This window comes from Papio anubis, chromosome 1 (genome assembly GCF_008728515.1).
Source record: "Papio anubis isolate 15944 chromosome 1, Panubis1.0, whole genome shotgun sequence".
Classification (NCBI taxonomy): Eukaryota; Metazoa; Chordata; class Mammalia; order Primates; family Cercopithecidae; genus Papio; species Papio anubis.
Genome location: NC_044976.1, coordinates 174,992,009 through 175,014,723, shown reverse-complemented (window position 1 = coordinate 175,014,723; position 22,715 = coordinate 174,992,009). Strand labels below are relative to the sequence as shown.

Sequence of the window (22,715 nt, the reverse complement as noted above, 5' to 3'; positions counted from 1 at the left end):
GTTCTCACTCATAGGTGGGAACTGAACAGTGAGATCACTTGGACTCGGGAAGGGGAACATCACACACCGGGGCCTATCATGGGGAGGGGGGGAGGGGGGAGGGATTGCATTGAGAGTTATACCTGATGTAAATGACGAGTTGATGGGTGCAGCACACCAACATGGCACAAGTATACATATTTAACAAACCTGCACGTTATGGACATGTACCCTACAACTTAAAGTATAATAATAATAAATAAATTTAAAAAAATAAAATAAAATAAAATGTCAAAGCCATCATTTTATGTATGAATCAGAGCTCCACCACCTTAATGAGTTGAAGGAGGTTTTGGAATATCACTTTGTATCTTTAAAAACAATCATTATACTTTGCAGTAGTTTTTAAATGTTGACTCATTATTTGTGATGAAGAATATATACTTGTAAAATGTATGAACATTTGGTTTATAAATGCAGTACTTCCAGACAACAGCCGTTAATATTTTGGTATTTTCTTCTAGTCTCTTTTTGCGGGGTGTGTGTGTGGGTCTGACTACCAGGGTCATATAGTTTTGCATTCTGTTTCTTTCTACTTACAACTGTATTATGAGCATTTTTTATGTCATTAAATATTTTTAAAAACATAATTATAAAACATATAATAAGATAAATATAAAAGAGATAGATAAGATGTTTATAAAATAAGATAAAAACATATACTATCTCTGTATACAGATATGTGAGAATTTATTTAACAATGCTCTATTTTCAACTTTTAGATTATTGCTATCTTGCCACCTTTTTCTATAATCATTATCCTTGCACATGAATCTTTAATCACATTTTAATTATTTATTTAGGTTGGTTTCTAGATGTGTATCATTTTATGACTTTTAGTAAATATTTTCAGATTGATTTCTAGAGAAGCTTCACCAATTTACATTATATCTAATTACATATGTGAGTCTATTTTACATGCCTTTGCTGGCAGGAAAAAATATTAAAGACAAAGTAAAAAAAAATTTGTACAATATGATGGGGAAAAAACCTCACATTTATGCTTCAGTTTTCTTCCTTTGTGAGACTGAATGGTTTGTCATGCTTATTATATATTGATGTTTCTAAACTACTTTTAATTGGATTATTTGTGATGTTCCCATTAATAAACATTCTTTTTATGTCTTAAGAATATTAAATTTTATCTTATTTTTGCAAATATAACCTCATATGTCATTTGTATTGGGACTTTTGTTGCTGATGATTTTATTGTTTCAAATATTTATGTAGGAACTTCTTCCATTGTTTTTATTCTTTCTTATAATTTTTAAATTTTTTTCACTATCTTGTCTCTTTTTCATATTAGTTTTTAAAGTTTTAATTTTTAATTATTTATGGATGCAGAATATGTGTACATATTTATGGGGTACATGTCAAATTTGATAGAGTCATATGGGGAATGATCAATTAGGGTAATTGGGATATCCATCCCCTCAAGCATTTATCACCTCTTTGTGTTAGTAACATTCCAATTCCGTTCTTTTAGTTATTTTGAAATATAAAATAAATTATTGTAAACAATAGTTACCCAATTGTGCTACTGAACACTAGATCTTGTTCTTTTTACCTTACTGTATTTTTGTACCCATTTTCCATTCACTCTTTATTTCCCCTTTCCACTATCCTTCCCAGCAGATGGTAACCATCATTATACTTTCTATTTCCATTAATTCAATTGTTTTTAGTTCCACATGTGAGTAAGAACATGTAATATTTGTCTTTCTGTGCCTGGATTATTTAACTTAACATAATGTCCTCTAGTTCTATCCATGTTATTACAAGTGACAGAATTTCATTATTTTTTATGTCTGAATAATATTCTTTAGTGTGTAGGTATCACATTTTCTTTATTCATTCATTTGTTGATTGATTCTATATCTTGGCTATTGTGAATAGTGCTGCAATCAGCATGGGAGTACAGATATCTCTTCAGTATACTTATTTCCTTTCTTTTGGATATATACCCCGTAGTGGGATTACTGGATAATATGGTAGTTCTGTCTTTAGTTTTTGTAGGAACCTCCATATTGTTTTCTGTGGTGGCTGTACTAATTTACATTTCATAACCATGTAGGAAGGTTCCCCTTTCTCCACATCCTCATCAACATTTGCTATTTCCTATCTTTCGGATAAAAGCCATTTTAACTGGGATAAGATTGAATCTTAATGCAGTTTTAATTTGTATTTCTTTGAGGATTAGTGATGTTAAATATTTTTTCATATTCCTGTTGGGCATTTGTATGTCTTTTTTTGAGAAATAGCTATTCAGATCTTTTGCCCATTTTTAAATCCGATTGTTTTTCCTATTAAGTTGTTTGATCTTCTTATATATTCTGTTTATTAATCCCTTGTCAGATGGATAGTCTGCAAATATTTTCTCCCATTCTGTGGTTCATCTTTTTTCATTATTTCCTTTGCTGTGCAAAAGCTTTTTAGTTTGATGTGATCCTATTTGTTCATTTTTGCTTTGGTTGCCGGTGCATCTGAGGTCTTATTCAAGAAATATTTGCCCAGATCGGTGTCCTGGAATGCTTTACCAATGTTTTATTCTAGTAGTTTCATAATTTTAGGACTTAGGTGTTAGTCTTTAATTGATTTTGATTTGATTTTTATATGTCAAGAAATAGCAATCTAGTTTCATTTTTCTGCTTGTGAATATTCAGTTTTCCCAGAACCATTTATCGAAGAGACTATCCATTCCTCAGTGGATGTCCTGGGCAACTTCATTGCAAATGAATTGAACTGCAAATGGGTGGATTTATTTCTGGGTTCTCTATTCTGTTTCATTGGTCTATATGTCCATTTTTGTGCCAGTATTGTGCTGTTTTGATTACTGTAGCTTTGTAGTATAATTTGAAGTCAGGTAATGTGATGGCTCTAGGTTTGTTCTTTTTGCTCAGGATTACTCTAAGGGTATTCAGAGTATTTTGTGGTTCCATATAAATTTTAGGAATTTTTCTATTTCTATAAAGAATGTCACTGGTGTTTTGATAGGGATTGCATTGGATCTGTAGATTGCTTTGGGTAGTATATTCTTGAAATTCATTCTTACCAATATCAGTTAAATAGAGATTGATATTTTGATATTTTAATTTTTGTATTATTCTTCTAAATATATGTAACTCATTAATCTTTTTGAATACATTGCATTTGTAATAACACAATCCCTCATAGACTTTTTTTGGCATTATTTTGTTATGCTTATTATATCATATACTATATGATTATTATAGGGCACAGGATATTTTTTTTTAATCTGTTGTGTTTCATTCATCCATCTGACAATCTGGCAATTCTTATGTCAGTACCATACTGCATTTTAATAACTGTAGCTTTATTATATGCTTACTATATTAGAGAGCATGTCTCCAATTACTGCTTCTGTAGTACATATAGGCATTTCTACCTGCACATTTTCTTAGATGTGTTTTAAAATCATTTTTTCAATTCTTTTTTCCCCATGCCTTTCTCCAAATTTATATACTTCCTTTTATTATTTATTTATCATAACATGAAACCTACCATTCTGGAAATAATGATTATATTTTCAGAGATTTAACGTAAAGTAAATTGCAATATATTACACATAATATAGTTTTTCTTGTCGCTAGGTAAGTACTTCAGCAAGTTCAGAGTAAACAAAATAATTTTTTTCAGGCTGACTTGGAATGTTCAAAGTGCTTTAAACCTATAAATGTTTATAAAGTATGTATTCCTAAATGAGTCTAAAAGATTGCCAAAGTAGAATTGTTAAATTGATTAAAATGTTATACTATCAATGCTAAAGTAGAATATTTGTTTTATATATAACATAGCAAGATTTGAAAATTTACAAGGAGTCTACATGAAGTTCTTTTGATAGCGGGGGAGAATCCCTAATGTAATAATTGGATATATGCAATATGATTTTATTAAGGTAATTAAATAGCAAATAATTTCCTATTTTTGAGACTGAAATATGGACACTGCCTTTCACAAAATATTAGACCATAAATGCTGGGCAAAAAATTAGAAATATTGACTTTATTTCACATTTGCAGATAATTCTGGCTGTTCATATAGTTAAATGTCATATTTTGTTAAGAAGACATAGAAAGATGGAGATCATGTCTTTTGATAAAAGCAACCAAAATTTATGTTGTTTCTGTGTTGTAATTGGCCTTAAGAGTTAATGATGTCAATGCAAATGACACTAATTTCTTTAGATTAGTTAGCACACACCCTAGTAGTAGTCCAATATAAAGAGTTCATGATTCTAAATATTATTACTATTAATTTATCTAACAAAAGCAGCTTTGTGTTTCATTTTGTCAAGTTTCTTTTTGTTAACCATACATCTTAGATGTATAATATGTAAATTTAGTATACCATTAGAGCTCATCCAAAGACAATCAATGGGATTGATTGTTCATCATGAAAATAAGCCAAAGTCTTCATCCTCAAACATGCAAAATTAACAGGCTGTGAAGTTAGGGGAAAATGAAGGGACTTTGGGCTTTATTGGGGAGCAAGAAAGTGAGGAATATAGAAGAATTCAGAGTTTACTACTAGAAATTATATTCCCCTTTATCTTACTAACTTTTAGGGAGAGTAATAGATCTTAGTTATTATGCCATAAATTAGATTATATTGTGTTGCTATACATTGAACATAAATCTGGTTCAGTTTTCCAGTGTTCATTTAAATGCTTAATGACAAGAAGTCAGAACAATGGGTTTATTCTCTTAAAAATTATTCAAGGAAAGAAGGAAGGGTAAAAAGAGAGAAAGAGGTGATGAGGGAGGAGAGAAGGAAGAAAGAAGAAAGGAAAATTTGAAATGAGGCAGTCTTCACAAATGATGGAAGTAATATATCTAAATTAAACTGATCTGCCTATATTTCATTTAGGGTCAGAATTCCATTTAAACCCACTAATAAAGGAAAAAGTATCTGTATTTTTCCACAATCATCTGATTTATTTGTTGAAACGAGGGCATGACCTGTTTTAGAATCTCCACATAGTGTTCACTTATAATGCTTAGGTTGGCCCACAACACGGCCAAATCAGTCCAAGCATTAGCTTTGCAGGCACCCATCCACAATGGCTGGTGAAGGAAAGTGCACAGCATTTAATGTAGTACTTCCAGTTTTATCTCTTGTACTAGTTTCCTGAAGCTTCTGTAACAAATTACCCCACACATGGTGACTTACAACAACAGAAATATATTCTCACAGTTCTAGAGGGCATAAGTTGAAATTAAGGCTGCCATCTCTCTAAAGCCTCCACAGTAGACTCCTTCCTCGCCTTTTCCAACTTTTGGTGGTCCCAGGCATTGCTTGCCTTGTGGTTGCATCTCTCCAATCTCTGCCTCCATTTTTGTATGGCCTTTTCTTTTGTGTGCATGTCTTCTCTTGTATCTCACATACGAATAATTGTCATTGAATTTAGGGCCCACTTACATAATCCAAGATGATCTAATCTCAAAATCCTTAATTAAATTACATTTGCAAAGAGTCTTTCCCCAAATGAGGTGGTATTCACAGGGCCAAGGGATTAGGAAATGGGTATTTTATACGGAGCCACCATTCAACCCACTACACTCATATTGGTCACTCAAATTGAGAATCAGATGTTTTGTGATGATATTACGTTAAGTTGACATTAATTTCCCTTTACATATTTTGTGAGTTTATGGTAACATCCCTGCAAATAACTACCCAGAATTACAAAGTGCTATGTAAACTCTATACAACATTAGATATAGAAAGTTATTTTCATGCCTATTGCATTATAAAGCTCTTGGAGCCTAATACTAGCATGTCTTTTATTAAAAGTAAGAGAGACTATAACTGTAAAATAATTAATTCTAACTTGTAGTTTCTATCAGTTGTATTTTATATTACTTGCTTCAATAATTTTTTAAGATTCTGGAGGTTTACTTACATGCTTATATGCCATCCTTCTCCCTAATCTTCTCTCTAATCTTAAAAATAGGTTTTATATAATGAGAAACATTGTAGAATAGAAAGCATATATTCTTGGCTTGCATACAGACAAAAGAAATCTGGCTTCCTCCAATGACAAGTCAATTTATTATTTTATGTATATATGTGTGTGTGTGTGTTTGTATTTTTATAAATAAATGTGTTGTTTCATATATTTAAAGTATGTATTTATATATTTTTTACATGTAAATGAATGAAGTGGCATATATATGCTATCATACAATGTTTTGAAGATGTTTCTGTTATTTAGAAATAACATTTATTTATGATATTCATTTCTATGTTATTTATTTGTTTTTCCTCTCCTTCAAGTCTTCTTAATCGTGTTTTAGTACTCAAAAATGAGCTCATCCAGCCTGGCCAACATGGTGAAATCCTGTCTCTACTAAAAATACAAAATTTAGCCAGGTGTGGTGGCACACACCTGTAGTTGCAGCTACTTAGGAGGCTGAGACAGGAGAAGTGATTGAACCTGCAAGGTTGCAATGAGCCAAGATCAGGCCACAGCACTCCAGCCTAGGCAGCAAAGTGAGACTGTCAAAAAAACAAAACAAAACACCAAAATGAGCACAGACATCTTACAAAGTATCTCTTCGAAAGATACTGTCAAATTTTTATCCCACAGAAAGTCATTTTAGTTAGTACTATGTAAGTTTATCTTAAGTTATTCTATGGAAGTGTGAAGTGGCTGAGGTGTCAAACAATAACCAAAATGGATAGTTATCACAGAACACAATTCTGGCATATTGCTGTGATTTGTGGAGCAGCACTTTTTTTGTTCACTGAAATCTTTTAAAGTACTTTCTAAAACCTAATGTACTTTACTCATAGTCTGTGTCATTGTTTCTCAGCCTTTACAGACAAAAACAAGACATCAGAGAGGAAATGGTTTATCCATGCTATCATCACTGTATTTACAATCATCGTTTTTAATCTTTTCCACATCAGGATCACATAAGGAAAGGGAAAGTTTCCATCTCTTCCTGATTCTAGCGTGAAGTGAACTATCTAAAAATAGCCTCACTCTTACGTCATGTATTTCCCTTTTCATTTTACCCCAGCATCCACACATCATTGGTCATACCTTTGAGTCATGTTTGTAAACACTAGAAAGCTCTTTCTTTTCTTTGCCCTCACGCAATTGCTCCACAATGTGAACTTTTGGTTTATTTTGATGTTGAATAATCATGAATGAATAATTGTGAACAGTGCTGGACAAGAAATAACAAGCTGATTAATTCAGCTGAATAGAGGGGAAAAAAAAGAGATTGGTGATAAAAGCTTTCTCAAGTTCCAAACAAGAAATTATTTGCATACATATGGGATTTTCAGCGAAATGTAATTGTATTTAGCATAATAGCTTATGAAGCAAATGCTTTCATATACATTAAATCCTTTGTTCTCCTAGATTTGTATTCATAAGTGGTATTGAGAGAGTTGATCAACATAAAATTCATGACATTCCAGAAGCCAAAAGAGCAGTGCAAGTTCAATGAAAAGGGTATTTTTCTCTGAATGTAAGGCCGTATGTTAAAGTACTTGTTTTCTTCTAATGTAAACTACTGAGGTCTTTATACATTTTATCATTTAATCCTCTCAGCAATCCTATGAGAAAGATGATAGTATTAGCTTTATTTTACAGAGGTAGAAAAATGAGTTGCTGAGAAATAAGGAACAGATGAAATAGAGATAAGATGGGATGGGAGTCTGCTATGTCAGGGATAGTGAATAATCTAGTCTGTGTTTTTTTGTTCCTCATTATCTCTGTGTTGCCTGTAGGGGAGCATCACTGTACACTGCAGCCACCAAAAATAATTTGTTTCTTTTTTTTTTTTGAGACGGAGTCTCGCTCTGCTGCCCAGGCTGGAGTGCAGTGGCCGGATCTCAGCTCACTGCAAGCTCCGCCTCCTGGGTTTACGCCATTCTCCTGCCTCAGCCTCCCGAGTAGCTGGGACTACAGGCGCCCGCCACGTCGCCCGGCTAGTTTTTTGTATTTTTTTAGTAGAGACGGGGTTTCACCGTGTTAGCCAGGATGGTCTCGATCTCCCGACCTCGTGATCCGCCCGTCTCGGCCTCCCAAAGTGCTGGGATTACAGGCTTGAGCCACCGCGCCCGGCAATAATTTGTTTCTTGTTGACCTGTGGTGTCTGATTAGTTTGTCTCAGGTCATCCAGCTAGCAAGTTTTAGGATGTCTGTCTTGGAGCTGGGCCTTTCACACTGCACAACCCAGGCCCACAATCGTGCAGCCCCTTCCTGCCTTTATCATACTTTACTATAATATCTATTTATCTTTCCTGTTGATTTATAAACTCAAATCTTCAAGGACAGCCTATCTCTTATGCTTAGAACATAGCTCACTGATAATTGTTGGATGAATTAACAAATACTCTGAGGAAATTGTCCAGGCGTACTGCAAAGTCTCACCTTGTATTTTTTCCTGGCATTTATCACAGTTTTAAACACAAAGTGTTATTTGATTGCTATCTTTTGCCCAACAGGCTATAAATCCCATAACAACAAAAACTGTGAATGTTTTACTCACTGTTATGTCCCCACTTCTAACATGGAACCTAGCTGGCCACTATTGACTGTTGTGGAATGGATCAATGTGATGACAAGAGTAGTTAAAAAGAACTTAAGATTCTAGTGACAGTATCCCCGAAACTTCCCCCTCTAGGAATTTTCCTCTCTAATGTTCCTATCTCTCTTCCCTTTCTTTTTCCTCTTTTGGTTTCCTCATTTTTGTCCTTCCATCTCTTTTCTTCTCTTTACTGGCAATTATTTATTAAACATTTGCATAACACCTAATAGGTGGTAAGCACTGTTTTAAGCACTGTAAAGTATTAATTTATTTAATTCTAATAGCAATCCTATGAGATAGGTATTATTTATATCATCCACATTTTATATCTGAGATGGAGACACTGAATTTAGAAACACGCCCAAGGCCATGGAGCTTGTATTTGGACTCAGGCATCTGGTCCCAGAATCTGTGCTTTTCCCACTATGATATTCTGCTTCTTATTTATTCCACTCTCCCTGAAGACGCACATAAATGGAAATGAGGTCTCTTCACTACATCTCTCCATATTGATCTATGTTCTTCAGTTTAAACTTAATTTTAGGGGTGCTTACCCCAGTGAGTTAGCCTGCTTTGGTGCAGAGACAAACCAACCTCAAATCTCAGTGGCTGACCACGAACATGTATTTCTTGGCCACTTACATGCCAGCAATTGTCAATCACCTGTGGAGGCTCTGTTCTATTTGTCTTCTCATGCTGGTGGGAATGTATAATCAGCTTACCAGGAAGGGAGCTAATACGTGGAAACCATCATACAATTTGCCACGGCCATTAAATAAGCTCTTGGTACATCTGTACAGTCCTCTGTTGGCCATTACAGGTAATAGCAATGCTCTGAGGCCAAAGGTTCAACTTATTTTCACAAAAAGAAGACAAAAAGCTGAGTCAGAGTAACTCAAATATTTTTGTATACATAAAATGAATGAAGTTTTGATTGGTACTTTTTAACACTTTGGTGGAGATAATACAGGTGAAAATCCAGTAACAGAGGATTCTTCATTTTGCATCATCAGATTCCTTTTTTACTCCTAAGGGTTGAAAAAACATTCACATGGCTATAAATTCTCTGAACCCATAATTTTTTTTTTTTTTTTCTCTAGCAGCTTCTTCAACATAATTGTGCTCAGTTCAGTTTATCAATAATTTTTCAAATGCCTGCTGTGGAGCTAGCCTTGTGCCAAGAATTTACATAACAATAGTGAGTTTGTTTCCAATTTCTTTGAGATGTAATGAGCTTCTTGAGAACAGGGTCGTGATTCATCCTAGCAAGGAGTACATTGCTGGCACACAGTAGACACCTAGTGAACACTGAATAATGGTCAGACCAACTGAATCAATGAAAACTGAAAATTTCCAAATGCATCTTTCCCTCTTTCCCATAGGAACTTCTACTTGCAGAAAAGTGGGCTAAAATGAACAAGCTCCCCTTTCCAAAGATCGATCCTTATGTGTTTGATCGGGAAGGGCTGAAGGAGTGCTATGTCTTTAAACCCAAGAATCCTGATATGGAGCAAGATTGCCCAACCATCATCCACTTTGTTCTGGCCAACATCAACTTCAGAAAGTACAAGGCTCCAGGTATGTAGGGAGTAAGCTGTATTCCATAAAATAGAAATTAAGTAGGGGAGTGAAACTGACGTTATTAAGCTGTTTCACTCTGGCGCTGCTGTACCAGCTATTACACTACCGAATGTCTCCCTTACCTTGATAAATAGATGCTATTCTGAGACCTCAAGTACTTCTCCTCTTACCCCTAGATCCCCTGACTTGCTCACAGTCCAGAAACTGAAAAGTCAGCAACTAGTTTAGCAAAAATCTCTGGGACTTTACTTCAATACTTCGAATTGTGTTTGTTCTGATTGATTTTTAATCAAACATTTTGACTATCACCCTTGTAAGAAAGCTTTTATTTCAGAAAAATCATGCAAATTTCTGGGAATTTCAGTTGACCACAAGATTAACGTAATCTAGCAGTACACAATGGCTAGCAATTTCAGTTTGCCATGTTGTATTTCATAGAAAACAAGAATCAAGTTTGACACGTAGTCTTTGCTGTTTTGTTTTGTTTTTTTTTTAACCACAACCAGAGGAGTCTCTCGACTCTTGTGTATCCTGGAAAATGTTGATTAACCAAAGGAGATCTAAAGATTTACATGCAGAATGCTTACGGCTCCAAAAACCGTATTTTGGGACCAGAAAATGTGTTTTCCATTTTATGAATGGAAAGACACAAAAAATAGGGAGGGTGAGTAATGGGAATATGCGAGAAAAATGGTGTTTTTCTAGATTTCTCAGGAAGACAAAGAAAGGACCAATAGAAGTGAAGATTATTGTGAAGCATATAGTTCAGCATAGGAGAAGGTGGAAATCTGACATTTTTAGTTATCAGTCAGTAGAGCACTTGAAACCCAGTGAATTTTCTATCACTGTGAATTCTCAAGGAGAGGCTTACTGAGCAGTTGGCATGTGTAGGGGATTTCCATGGCATAAAGACAGCCACATAATGTTTTAGTTTGGGTTCTCCCAGAAAGTAATTCTGAGAAAAGGACTCAAGTGCAAATAGTTTATTTGGATGAGCTGAGGAACACTCTAGTTTATTAGTAAGGAAATGGGGAAGTGGTAAAGGGAAGGAAGGCTGACAACAAAGTTGCGTTAGCAAGCCGGCTACCACAATGGGAACTTGATCCCCTGGGAAAGACTACGAAATGGAATAGACCTGTGTCCCACAGTCATGCTTCCCACACACACCAAAAGGCAGGGGAATGGAGTATTTAGATACTAACTCTCTAGAGTCTTTGGTTGACCACCGCCTGGGGAACAGTGTTATTTATCAGAATTTCCAGCCTGCTGCAAGTGGGCCAAGAAGACTTCTACAGTTGCAGGGCAGGATAGAAAGCCCTCAAGCACAGAGATGTCAGATACTGGCAGTTGGATGTCATCCGGTCAGAACACAGAGAAATGATAAAGTCAGAGATGCTACGGAGTACCTGGCTCTGTGGGGGCTCCCACTGCTGTCTTTATGTGTGTATGTTTTATTCCTTGGATTTTAGAGATATTTTGTAGTTTTCAAAATAGCACCCTTTGTGACTCTTCTGGTATTTAGGTGTTCCAAGGGAAACTGAGGAAGAGAAAGAAATCGCTGACTTTGATATTTTTGATGACCCGGAATCACCATTTTCAACCTTCAATTTTCAATATCCAAATCAAGCATTCAAAAGACTACATGATCTTATGCACTTCAATACTCTGAACAACATTGATGTAAGTATCTCCTGTGGCCATCGACTATGTCAAATGACTTCCATACCATATAAATACACTAATACCTCTTTTTAATTAAAAATAAAAAAAATAAGTGTTATGAATGACACCACCCAAAATATGCCACTTTACTTTTCATGAATTATTTTGCTAATCTTCAGAAGAACCCTACAAAACTAACAAATAAGGAAAAATAAGGAAACTCATTTTATGCTATTATTTTATTGAATGGTGAATACTCAGTTTCTTTCCCAAAGTATCTAATATATTTATTATATGATAAATTATAATTAAGGAAGAAAAGTGATGAAAAGGAAATATGAGCATGAAAATGAATGGAGCCAGAAGTGTAGTTAATCTGCAAAAATATAACATGAATTTTAATAAATACACTTATGATTTTACGTTTTCTTTTTGTGAATTTGGGCAGTATCACAAAAGGTAACAGCCTTTCCTTTTTTTATTTTTTGAGACGGAGTCTCGCTCTGTCGCCCAGGCTGGAGTGCAGTGGCGCGATCTCAGCTCACTGCAAGCTCTGCCTCCCAGGTTCACACCATTCTCCTGCCTCAGCCTCCCGAGTAGCTGGGACTGCAGGCACCTGCCACCACGCCCGGCTAATTTTTTTTTTTTTTTGTATTTTTAATACAGACAGGGTTTCACCGCGTTAGTCTCCATCTCCTGACCTCGTGATCTGCCCTCCTTGGCCTCCCAAAGTGCTGGGATTACAGGCGTGAGCCACCGCGCCCTGCCAGCCTTTCCTATTTTTAGCCTTTGAGATGTCAAGTACTCTTTGCTTTAGAAAAAAGATTGTCATCAGTATCAATCCTTCCTATCATTAGTGTATCTTCTGCTAAGATTCTGTGTCTAGGTGAAATTCTTTCATTTTTAACTTACCATTTAGGAACACTATTCTGTAACTGAAATCATTGACTTGTGGTTCCAAATCATAGTGTCTGACAAATGATTATCAGTTGTGAAAGCTTAAGTTCATTGGCCTGATTGGATTTTGTACATTAGAAAAACAGAAAAAAAGAAATTAAATGGAGAAGGAAAGGCATCATGCTGATTTGCCAGTCTTTTTGGTGACTGTGTAAATAGCATAAAGGAACTCAGAATATGTGAATGAGTGTTCTGTTTATATGGGCTCTAATTAGATTTTGTGAGCTAATAGAACTCCACACATCTAGTTTGCTTGCTTGTTTCGTTTGGCCTGAGACTAGTAATGATCAATTGTGTGCAGTCGTCACAGTTGCACCATAGTATATTTGTCAATCAGTATCTTTAATTTTTGTAAATGTGTAAAATTTCCCCCAATAAGCTTTGATTCTTACAACTATAAAATTCTTTTCAGCTTTCATTTACAAATAGATGATAATTCATCTAAAAATGCTTATCAAAATGTATAGCATATGTCATTTTCTCCATAGATTTGTTTCCTTTTTAGAAAAAATACTTCAAGCAGTGGACATCTGAAAGCCACGTGATACATTATCTCTATGGTGATAGCAAAAATTGAAAGGTTAAGAGAAAAATGTTTAATCTATGATTTGTAGGGAATGAACAGAAATTCTCAAAATAGAGTTAGTTGCATTTTATAAAACCTCATGCTAATAAAAGAAAGGTAAGAGTTAATATCACAGTCACCCTATTTTTCCAGTTTGACCCAATAAACTCAAAACTAGACATTCCTTGGGATGAAATGTATTAAATTTGATAAGTCTTTCTCAAATGGAAAAAACAGATTGTAGGAATATACAAATGTCGTGTTGGACTTTGGAATAGATATACATATACATATGTGTATCTTAACCAAGTACATTTGTCTTGCTGTTCTAATTTATATAAAGTCTGCTAAACAATTTGCAATAAGGAATGATATAGTTTTATTTATATATTTTACAAACATTCTTCAAAGTAGTTCATTTGATACATAGATGTAAAAGTTAGCACCTGAACAAAAATAGACTGAATCCCAGAACAACTGTCCTGACTTACACACCTCATCAAATGTTGATTCTTCACAAGCCTTTAATTTAGCAGTTTTAAACATCCGTTTTCACATTTTATTGTGACAAAATATACAAAACATAAAATTTACCATTTTAACCATTTTTAAGTGTACACTTTAGTGGCATTAAGTGCATTGCATTATTGTGCAACCATCCCCACCATCTATCTCCAGAACGTTTTACATCCTCCCAATCTAAAACTTTGCACCCACTAACCAGTAAGTCCCCATTTCCCCTGCATTTTTAGTAACAATACTGTCAGATTTTTGTAAGAAGATTGATAAATTCATTAAAAAAATATGAAAGTGAAAAGGACCAAAGTAGGCTAACTCATCTTGAAGAAGGAAAGCAAAGTTAGAAGACTTGCTTTACCAAATAGAAAGACAGAAAGGTAACATAATTAAGAAAACATGACATTGTCCAAGGACAGACAGTAGCACTAAATAAAATCATCCTTAAATAAATTGTGACTATCTATAAGAAAAAAAGTGATCAGATGATTATTCACAAAGGAAAAAACTAAATTGACCTCTTTCACATTATCAACGAAGCCAATTCCAGATAGCCTGTAGATCTGAGTAGAAAAGTAAACCAAGTTTCTAGAATACAACATAGGGGAGTATCTTTATGGCTTTGACCCAGGGAAATATTTTTTACACTTGACGCTAAAAGCATTAGCCATAAAGGGCAATCTTTTCTATATCTCCAAGTCCTTCAGTTCTGAGAATTAAGTAGTTTGTAATTGCTTCTACTACTGTTTCTGGCACAGCACGTGTAGACAATGTCATGGGCATTATATCATCTTTAAATGTCATAAATGTGACTTTGAATAAGCTGCTTACACTTTTTGAGCCTCCCCTTCCTCTTCTCTGAAACAGGTGTGGTAGGATCTATAATAATTGTAGTAGTGAATGCTTAATTGGGTGATGCATGATTACAGAAGCTGCTTAATAAATGGGAACCTTACCTATACACGTCCTTATCTTGTACCTTTGAAGGTCCATGGGGATTACACCCAAAGACCTTTGCAAATGCCCCAGATTAACAACATAGACAAGTTTGTACAGGTAATGCCAGCTTAGGCAGTAAGTAAATATTTTCTGAATGAACAAATGAAGGTAGGCTTTTTCCAGAATTACATGAACATTGAGACTCATGTTCAAGTAATTCCTCTTTGTGTGTGTGTGTGTGTGTGTGTGTGTGTGCGCGCGCGCACGTTTCATAAACAGATAAAATTTTCAGTTTTCACTGACATTTTATCTCTTCCTTAGTGTGACTCCCTTCTTCTCCACTTTAAGAAAACACATTTTTATCAGAATCACAACTTTGTAAATGATGGTACTTAAAGAGCAACAAAACTCTGCTGAGTTAGCTAACTCTCTCATTCCCACACCATTTGAATAGAGTAGGAGACCGATTCACACTTCAGCAACACGGCATATGTTTACTGCCATAGACCATCAGAGTTCTTTGTAAAGAGTGGATGGACATTGCGAATATAAACTCTTACAATGCAAAGTCACTTCTTTGCCAATTTCATAGACAAGTTTTCAACTTTGCAACTGTGACCACTGTGGCTTAGGGCAACATTTCCTCTTCAATTCACTCTGACCTCAATTTTTCCTCCGAAGAGGCCATGCTGTGTCAGCCAGCTGCACCCTCCTATTGCTTCATTTTATCAAGAGATCCTAGCTGGCCTGCTTCGCCAAAGCTAAATTTTAGTTTATCTTTAGAGGACTTCTGCTCTGTTTCTGCTCACGTCATGACAGCAGCCTGGGTTTCTCATAGCATCAGGTTTCTGCTCTTACTCAATCCTCCCAAATTCCTTTTCACTGAACATTGTCTCGATACTTGTACAATTACAGTAGTATTTCATTTTTTTTTTCCTTCAAAAACTTAATGTATAGTGACTTACACTGGTAGACATGTGATGGTGGCGGGGCAGGGACGGGATGCAGAGACATTGGAGTCTGACCAAATTGGGTATTCATATCCTTGCTCTGCTGCCTCTTGGCTGGGTGACATTGGGCGTATTGGTTAACCTTTCTAAATTTTGCTTTCCTATTTTGTAAAGGGAAACGATGGTATATATCATGTAGGATCGAGGTGGGGGTTAAGTAAAATAATATAACTTAAGGGCTTGGCATGAAATAGTAAACTGCAGCAGCTAATATAATTATTATTGTTCATAGTTTTTGGCTTTTAATTAAAACCAGTGACTTGCTTTATTTACTTTGTATTCTCTAGACATACTGATCACAATGCCTGACACCTAAAGTAAATATACAGTACAATTTTCATGATGGGTGTTTAATATGTCATTGACTTACTGTGGGTAGCACGTGTCAGGATACAAGGTGCTGTTGGTTGGAGGGAGGCAGTTCCCAACCGTGGGGAATTTGTATATAGTACATGCCTACCCACGTAGTATGGCTACATACTCTATCTACTGTTAAACCACCACTTTGATCTGGAGGGAATATGTCCTCCGAGATTTCTTTTCTAGGACCTGTTAATTTGCTGTCACAGGAAAATATATGGTTTCCCAGTCTCACTTATTCAAATTATTCATTTGATAGGCATGGTCTTAGAACCATTTATGTGTCAGTTTATTCAGCATATGCCAATGATGCAAAATAATGAGCTTTTTTCTTTCTTAAATAATTTTACAAAGTGCTAAACATTAAATGTTAATTAAAATGAGGATACATCCATATCCAGAAATATTGGTACTTATTTCTTAATTTATTGATATTTCTTCATCTTGATAAGGGTGTATAGGTACAAGTCAAGGTTCTTATCTTTTAAATATAATTTATAAGCTTACTATTATGTATTATTGCCTAATATATTAGTCCATAACTCATCTACCTTTAATGCTGCCTATAATCTCTTTCTGTCTCATTTATTTATTAATTCAACACATATTTATTATTTAGCGTGCCAGAAACTGTTTCAGGAACTAGGGGTACAGCATGGAAAGAACAATTAAAAGTTTTGAGTGCTTCATATAAGCCAAATATTTTCCGTCAAATATTTAACACTCAAGACTAGCCTGTGAGGTGGAGTTTTAATTTGTAAGTTAGAAAACTGAGTCATGGATTACTTAGGCAGGTTGCTGGAAATCACGATGATGTGGGGGAGTTGAGATGAGGCTGCGTGTCTTTTCTCTTTCATTCCTTCCTTTTGAACCACCTGTCTCTCAGGCAGCCTTATTTCTTAGTGTTCCCCAAACACAGCCTTCATTCTAGCAGGGCCAGCCAATTCCCAGATGTCTGTGACGCATGCCACAGCCTCCCATCCTCAGCCTTTTCATATGATTATTCTTCTACAGAGAATGCCTGGTCTTCTGCTCCACTTAAAATCCCTGCCTTTCCTTTAACTCAACTGGTCTCATTGTCCCTCTGAACTGAGTGCTGGCCTGTGTCAGTCAACCTCTAGTGAGCACCTGCTGTGTATTTATTAATTTTGCAAATATTTATTATGTACCTTCCATGTTCTAAGTGCTGGTATTTAAAAAAAAAAAAAAAAAAAGACAAGCCTGATGAACTTTCTGCCTTCCTGACATTTCAGTTCTTATTGAAAAGGCAGGCATTATCCAGCAAGTTCACAGTAATGTACACCTAAATATATTCTCGTGTTCTCCTATATTTGTAATTTTTACTTCTCTAACAAAATACACTGTAACTTTCTCTCTTGGGCTTATTTTTTATTTTCTATTGTGATGACTCAACATTTGTTTGTAGATTGCTTATAATCTCACCTCTACAAATTTGTTTCTTATGTGGAAGGGAAGATCACATTTTACGTGCTTGTTTTTCTTATTCTCTGCTTTCATTAACACAGATTTAAGAGATCTGGTTCAACAATAGGAGGCTATGGAATGGCACAAGTGAAAGATGACATGGGATAGGTGGTGGGGATGGAGAAGGTTGAGATATGAGGGTTTTTGCTGGGATAACACTGAAGAGAAGGATTTGGAATCGCAATGAATTTCAGGGAAGAATGAAAGAGATACAAACACCATTTAAAATGGCTTCTTGTATAATAATAAAAACAAAGGTTTAAATTTAATACAATGCCTTTTTGGATATGTGTAGTTGTATCATGTAGGATGCCAAAAGGTTTGAATTTAGTAACTGATTTAGTGCTGGGCTTGGTTTTTTTCTATCACAGAACTGGAACTTCCAAGAACGGTGTTTTCCGCAGTAATCTGAAACACCTAGTTAATGGTTTCATGGTGTGAATATGCCACCTAGTGGTTCAACTTGCACATTCTAATTTGGGATTTTCAGAGTTGGAAGTGTTCGTTTTCCTTTATCAGAATGGCTTGCTCACTCGGCACACGAGCTGAGGTCCAATTACGAGAAATACACTAGTTCCTGATGTTGATATTGCTGATTTTTTGATGCTCAAGAATTTATTATGAAGGAATTGATAGCAGCAGTCATTGTTGGTTTAATTTTTTCTATGGTCTTTTTTATTTTAGAGCTTTTTAGGAGTTTAGAAAGCAAATGGTTGGTTTTTATTTTATTTGGACACTTTTATGCAGTGAGGGTTGATGTTTCATGGATTGCTGTGAGGAGAAACCAATTGATAAATTTGCTGATATAGATCTCTAGAAAGGCAGGGGGATTTTTAAAAGAAGATGTAGTAGGACACTTTGAATAGCAGGAACAATTTGCTGACTTACACAATATAATAAGCTCATTCATGGTTATATACCTGGTGTGTTTATTTCTTATGAACTTTATAGCTTCACTTCTAATTTAGAGTTCCCAATTTTCATCACATAGTGTCAGTTTAGAAATAACAAGCATAATAGCTGTTGTAAAATGTTTATGTACCAGGTATTGTGCAAAACACTTTATAGAAATGATCTCCAATTTTATAGAAATTCTCCATTTATAGAAATGATCCCACAAAACCCCAAATTGGTACATTATTTCCATTTTAAAGAAGCAAAAAACAGGCTCAAGTATTTAGACTAATTCCCCTCCATCTCAGACAGCCAAGAAGTGTTTGTGCCTCGTGGCCTTTGGTCCAAGTCTCCTTCACAGGTCTGAAGCATCTTTTGTCATCACAGAATCATGTTTCCCTATTCATAAGAAAAGTAGGATCAGCAAATATCAGTTTTCCTTAACAGACTCATTCATATTTGAGCCCATTTCCCCAGAAGATAATTACATATATTACATTTTAAAGTAAGGCATATACAAGAATCACATTCCTGTGATAGCTCCCTTTTTCCAAAGTCTGACTGCTTGTTTAAAGTTACTATTAGAGAATAGAGAGCCTTGCTTGTTGGGTGTCTGTGACATAAAGTCACAGAAAAATTACTGCATGTTTGCACCATTTAGATCTCACATGTTGAAGTGATGCAAACACGATCTCCTCAGGCAATGAGCCGTGCTTGCCCAGTGAGCTTGCACGTGGTAATGGGAGAATCCCTCTGAGCCAAGGCCAAGTGGGCCACAGCAGTTGTGAGTGGGAGGAGGCCATAGCGTCCTAAACTGCTCGGACTTGCCAAGTATTCCTACCTGTGGCAGGGGGCTGAAAAGCCCATGGACTGTACCTTAATGTTGCTTAACAATCCCTAAGGTAGAGAATAAAGGGAACTGTGGAATAACTCTGTGACTTGCCTCTGTTCCCTGGTGTCCAGAAACATCTACCTCATTGGTCATCGAGATGAAATGAGGACTGTCCTGGGGAATGGAGTCTTCCTAATTTTAACAAGGTTCTGAAGCAGGAGCAGAGACAAGATGTACTATTCAGGCCTTCTTCCAAAGTCCATTTCCATTGCTCTTCAATAACTGCATCTACCAAATTTTGAATGTTCTCTTCTTTCCCCAGATTCTAACTAGGTTTTAACTTCATACCAAAACCAGTGTATCACAATTGAAATAGCAATTCTGAGACGTTGTAGCTTCCTGTGTTTTATTCTGGTTACCATTAACATGGGTATATGTAAAGAATATATATTGGATATATGTACGCTGAATAAAAAGTAGTAATTCATTTTCACCAATGAAATCACAGAGCATGGCATTTCCTAGATACAGCAGTCTCATGTTTTATAACTGTTGGTTCAGTTGGGGAAGGCAGGCAATTATCCAGCAATGCCTTCTTCCTCCACTAGGAAAAGCTTTTACTTTCCTGGTGGTCTTTCATTTCTACTTGCCCACTAATTATAAAGAACATAAATTATAGATTTAGTAATTACTTGTTTCTTCCCTGTTATCCAACCCTTTTGGCAAAGAGTAGAACCAACATAACTTTACCATGCTACCATTTTATTCCCAAATTTATCAGCACAAAATCTAGAACATTTCCAGGATCCTTCTTTCACTGGTAAGGGAAGGAACAGTAGCTGAATATAAGCTTAACAAGACAGCAGTGGTGGGATGTTGAATTTAAATGTATATGCATGACTCATAGATTTCTATTCATATATGCCAAAAATACCCTAATAAAAAGATTCATTAGATTTTTGTTTTAATAAAAAATGTATAAATGAGTTCATAGCAGCACTAATTATACAACTTCCGTCTCTATTTACAGGTGATAAAAGAAGCCATGGTTGAAAGCATCGAATATAGAAGACAGAATCCATCTCGTTGCTCTGTTTCCCTTAGTAATGTTGAGGCAAGAAAATTTTTCAACAAGGAGTTTCTAAGTAAACCCAAAGCATAGTTCATGTACTGGAAAAGGCAGTAGTTTCTGATGCTGAGGCAGTTTGCAATTCCATGACAACTGGATTTAAAAGTACAGTACAGATAGTCGTACTGATCATGAGAGACTGGCTGATACTCAAAGTTGCAGTGACTGAGCTGCATGAGAATAATACTATTATATGTTAGTTAGGTTGACAAACGATGTTGATTATGTAAGGATATACTTAGCTACATTTTCAGTCAGTATGAACTTCCTGACACAAATGTAGGGATATATACAGTATTTTTAAACATTTCTCACCAACTTTCTTATGTGTGTTCTTTTTAAAAATGGTTTTTTCTTTTAAACTATTTAACAGTTCAATCTCAATAAGACTTCCCATTATGTATGAATGTTATTCACTGACTAGATTTATTCATCCCATGAGACAACACTATTTTTATTTATATATGCATATATATACATACCTGAAATAAATACATAAATATACAAATAAGCATGAGATAACTGAGTTGTTATTTTTTTAATGAGATATTGGACTATTGCTATGAAAGATTCTCATATTCACTGCTTTCAAATGCAAAAGGTGTTCATCCTAAACTCAAGTGTGAAACTTTTAATTTAATTTAATTTAATTAATTTTTCTGTGAGACGGAGTCTCACTCTGTCGTCCAGGCTGGAGTGCAGTGGCGTGATCTTGACTCACTGCAACCCCTCCTCCTGGGTTCAAATGATTCTCCTGCTTCAGCTTCCCAAGTAGCTGGGACTACAGGTGTCCGCCACCACACCCAGCCAATTTTTATATTTTTAGTAGAGACGGGGTTTCACCATGTTGGCCAGGCTGGTCTCGAACTCCTGACCCCGTGATCTGCCTGCCTCAGCCTTCGAAAGTGCTGGGATTACAGGCGTGAGCCACTGTGCCTGGCCGAAACTTTTAATTTTAAATCATGGATGTTTTTCTGAAAAGATGAATATATAATTCTTTTCAGAAAGTGGTATGTGTTTATTCATTAAGTAGAAGAAATATACCACTTCTAATGTAACACTTCACTTGGCTAATATTATCCTGGACTGCTTATCCAACAACCAGTGTAGTTGACCTCAGAGAATAATCCAAAAAAGTGGTAAGGGCTGAATCAAGCTTAATAAGTGGCCTGCCTTTTGCATCTGCAAGACCTGTCTTGGGAACACTGTATGACACAACTGTGGCTGCAGTTGCAGCTGAACTGTTCTGGTTCAGAATGTTCCAAAGCTAAGGTCTTCCTCTGCTTAACTCTCTGCCATTCTTCTTTCCTTGAATTATCTTTCTTTAAGCTCTTTATTCATTTTTCTTTTTATCCTCTCACCTTTCCCATTTCTGCCTATGAGGAAAAACAAAAAACAATAAAGGGAAGCCTTGAACATTCATTCTATTGTTCACTGATTTATGCCTATGGCAAATGAGCGCCTACTGCACGCTGTCAGGCATGTTGCAGGATCTCAGGATCTGGGGGCACAACAGTGGAAAAAAGTGACCAAAGTGCCTGCCTAAGGACCTTGCATTCTGGTGGAGATGACCAAAGATGATAAGCATGACAAAGACGTATGTAGAATGTTAAGAGAGTGATGAGTGCTAAGAAGAAAATTAAAGCAGGAAAAAGAGGAGATGGGAAGTGTTAGAGGTGTGTAATTTTACATGGGGTCCTGGGGAAGTGTTGCAGGAAGTCAGGGACCTTGAACAGAGGGACTGACTGAAGCCATGGCAGAAGAACATAAATTGTGAAGATTTCATGGACACTTACCACTTCCCCAATCAATACCCTTGTGATTTCCTATGCCTATCTTTACTTTAATCTCTTAATCCCGCCATCTTCGTAAGCTGAGGAGGATGTATGTCGCCATGGGACCCTGTGATGATTGTGTTAACTACACAAATTGTTTGTAGAGCATGTGTGTTTGAACAATATGAAATCTAGGTACCTTGGAAAAAGAGCAGGATAACAGCAATGTTCAGGGAACAAGGGAGATAACCTTAAACTCTGACTGCCGGTGAACCGGGTGAAATGGAGCCATATTTCTCTTCTTTCAAAAGCAAATAGGAGAAATATCACTGAATTCTTTTACTCAGCAAGGAACATCCCTGAGAAAGAGAATGGCCCCTGGGGGTAGGCCTCCAAAATGGCTG

At 35.8% G+C, this 22,715-nt stretch overlaps 1 protein-coding gene across 1 annotated transcript in view; it reads left to right on the top strand.

The window, feature by feature from the left end:
• PLA2G4A (phospholipase A2 group IVA) overlaps window positions 1–21,040 on the top strand; it is a 148,768-nt gene extending 127,728 nt beyond the window's left edge. Inside the window, exons 16-18 of the mRNA XM_009191475.4 lie at window positions 9,989–10,184; window positions 11,710–11,867; window positions 20,438–21,040. Of these exons, the coding sequence (XP_009189739.3) occupies window positions 9,989–10,184; window positions 11,710–11,867; window positions 20,438–20,569 (486 nt within the window). The 3' untranslated portion in view covers window positions 20,570–21,040. The remainder of the gene's footprint in view (window positions 1–9,988; window positions 10,185–11,709; window positions 11,868–20,437) is intronic.
• Window positions 21,041–22,715: the final 1,675 nt, after the last annotated feature.